Source organism: Triticum urartu, chromosome 5A (assembly GCF_056163025.1).
Source record: "Triticum urartu cultivar PI428250 chromosome 5A, HENAU_Tu73, whole genome shotgun sequence".
Classification (NCBI taxonomy): domain Eukaryota; kingdom Viridiplantae; phylum Streptophyta; class Magnoliopsida; order Poales; family Poaceae; genus Triticum; species Triticum urartu.
In genome coordinates, this window is record NC_141877.1 from 2,275,733 (window position 1) to 2,278,595 (window position 2,863).

Here is a 2,863-nt window from a genome sequence, read left to right on the forward strand (position 1 = left end):
GTGAGACAAAAAAACGGTGAGAGAGAATTAATCGGAGTGAGGCGAGAGTACCAACTCCTCCATTAGAAGTAGAGACTAGTAGGTAATTAGTCTTTTGAGACAATAATAGTAAATTGGTATTTTGTAGGGGAAATAGTATTTTTTAGGGGTTGGAAAATAGTTAATTAGTTTTTTAGCAAGGAAATCATCAAATAGTTCTTTTTTGTGTTGAAGGAAATCGTTTTTTCCTTCAGAATCAAGGAAATCGTTAAAAAATTGAACACAAGGAAATCGTTAATTAGTTGACTTGTGCACCCGCGTGATGCATCGGGCGAACGGCTGGGCTGGTTAAGATAGATTTTATGGCCAGCAGGGAGTCCTTCTTTTAGGGGATGGAGCGAGGCCTTTCTGGCCCATACCAATGTGCGTAGAGGAGCCGGTTCCAAATAGTCCCCCCGCCGCCGCCGCCGCCCACATTCAAGAACCCCAGTCTCCGGCCATGTCCCCGAAGCGCTCCGCGAAGATGGCGGCACCTCCGACCCCGCATCCGCCTCCGCCTCCGCCTGCCTCATCCGAGGAGACCGGCTCCCGCTCGAGCTCTGAAGAGTCGGAGGACGCCATCGCCGACTCCCCACCTTCCGCCAACACGCGTGCGCCCCCGCAGAAGGGCGAGGAGGACGACGAGTCTGAGCAGGATGAGTCCGACGACGAGGAGGAGGAGCCCGTCCACGCCGCCCCGACCCCCAAGTACCAGCCTCCGCCGCAGCAACAGAGAGAGGGCTCGGAATCTTCGGAGGGGGAAGAAGAGGAAGAGGAGCCCGCCCTGGCCGCCCCTCCCTACTCTCCCAAGAAACGGCCTACACCGCAGCAGATCGAAGACGAGGATGAGTACTCTCCCAAGAAACGGCCTACACCGCAGCAGATCGAAGACGAGGATGAGTCCGAGGAGGAGGAGGAGGAGGAGCCCGCCCACGCTGCCCCAACCGCTGCCCCCACCACCAAGTACCAGCCTCCGCCGCAGCAACAGAAAGAGGGCTCGGAATCTTCCGACGCCGAGGAGGAGGAAGAAGAGGAAGAGGAGCCCACTCAGGCAGCCCCTCCCTCTGCTCCCACGAAACGGCCTCCACCGCAGCAGATCGATGAGGAAGAAGAGGAGGGTGAGTCCGAGGAGGAGCCGCCGCCGAAGCTGGCTCCAAAGCAGCTGCCAGAGGGCGTGAAAACCACGGCCGTGGCCGAGACCAAGAAGCCAGCTGCGTTCAGCCGCATCTGGTCCACCGACGATGAGGTACGTATCCTTGAGGCCCTTGCCGTTCACCAAAAGCAGCACGGCACGCTGCCGCAGTCGGATGCTCTCCTGGACGCCCTTGCAGGCAAGCTCGACAACCGTGCCTACGGCCGCAAGGAGCTCAAGGTCAAGGTCGGAACCCTGAAGCGTCGGTACCATGCTCTCAGCAAGAGGGGCGAGCTGCTGAGCAAGGAACACGACCGCCAGGTGTTGGACCTTTCCAAGACCGTCTGGGGCGGTGACAAGAGCACCGCCGCAGCTGCCTCCGTAAAGACAACGGCGAGTGGCCACAAGCGCAAGAGCTTCGAGGAGATGTGCGAGCTGTACCCGTACTTAGCGGAGGACGTGAAGGAGCTGATGGTGGAGAACCCGGGCATGTTCAAGAGTGACTTCGGGAAGATGGATCATGAAAAGGCACGCGTGATGAATGAGAAGATCAAGAGGCAGAGGGTGGCACAAATGAAGCTGGGGCTGCGCCGCCACGACCTGATCAGGGAGGTGACCAAGACAATCATCGACCTGGTCGACTGATGGGAGCTGCGTATCAGGGACAGGGTGTTCTGCATGACGAGATCATATATGCTGGGAATTGAATGTTGTGCCAACTCTGGCGATTTAAGGTTTTTTTGTGTGCTAGTATGGGTAGAACTTGTGTCTTTTTTGAGTGGCAAGCTGAATTATGAATTGGGATGCTTTTTGCACGACAAGAGCATATGCTGGAATTGTAAGTTTTGCAATAGTGTTTTCTTGTGTGTGATGGGTGCATGCTAGAATTGGCAAACTGTGGCGTGTTGACTGAACATGCATGATTAGAGGAGCATGATCGCTGATTATGAAATGCTCGCTCAATGAGTTGGTTCAGTGATGCTATTTTGTTCTTCAGTTTTGACAGCTCGTTTATGCAAAGTCGTAATAAGTCTGAAATAGATGAATGTTATACTGTCTATACTTGACTGTTTTTTCTCACAACTTGGTTAGCGAAACCACAGTTCTTCAGTTACCCTTTGTTGAGCAGTGGCCATTGCTACACGTTGGAGGTGGCGACCTGCCTATCTAGCAGCAGTATTCATTTTGTAGATAACAATGGAACTTCCTCCTCAACAAGGTGAGTTCACTCTGCTTCATTTGTAAAAGCTTAAAACTGGAGCGTCATGTTATGTACACATCACGTACAGTACATAGGCTTATTATTTCTATGCACCATTTTCTGGTTCAATCACAAAACCTGCACAATTTCTTCAATTTGTACAAATATCTTTTCATTAGAAAATCTGATAGCAATGTCAATCTGTTTTTTTTTGAACCGGGCTTTTTGACCCCTTTTCATTGCATAGAACGAAAATACATCAGTCCCAGAAACATGTTCAGAAGGAAGGGAAAGGGGAAAAACGAGTTCAAGCACTACCAGGAAACCCATCACACTCGCCCGACATCGTGACGAGTGCCATGTGGGCGAAAACCTGAGCAGCACCAATATCTTTAAAGTCTAACTAGCTATTACAAAACCGACCTGCCAGGGACCAAATTGACACCACCAGACCAAAATATCATACTAAACGAAGCAACGAAGAGCAGCAGGCTTCAAACAGTCTGATAGCA

The 2,863-nt window shown here is 51.8% G+C and overlaps 1 protein-coding gene across 1 annotated transcript; it reads left to right on the forward strand.

Annotated features, from left to right (window-relative positions):
- The first annotated feature begins 350 nt into the window (after nt 1-350).
- On the forward strand, nt 351-2,113 carry LOC125555404 (uncharacterized). Its single transcript, XM_048718373.2, has one exon. It carries the CDS (start codon nt 401-403, stop codon nt 1,793-1,795), a length of 1,395 nt encoding a protein of 464 aa, XP_048574330.2. The 5' UTR covers nt 351-400; the 3' UTR covers nt 1,796-2,113.
- Nucleotides 2,114-2,863: the final 750 nt, after the last annotated feature.

Excerpts from the sequence above, each read along its gene's own strand:
- LOC125555404 (XM_048718373.2), top strand. The coding sequence starts at position 401 with ATGTGCGTAGAGGAGCCGGTTCCAAATAGTCCCCCCGCCGCCGCCGCC.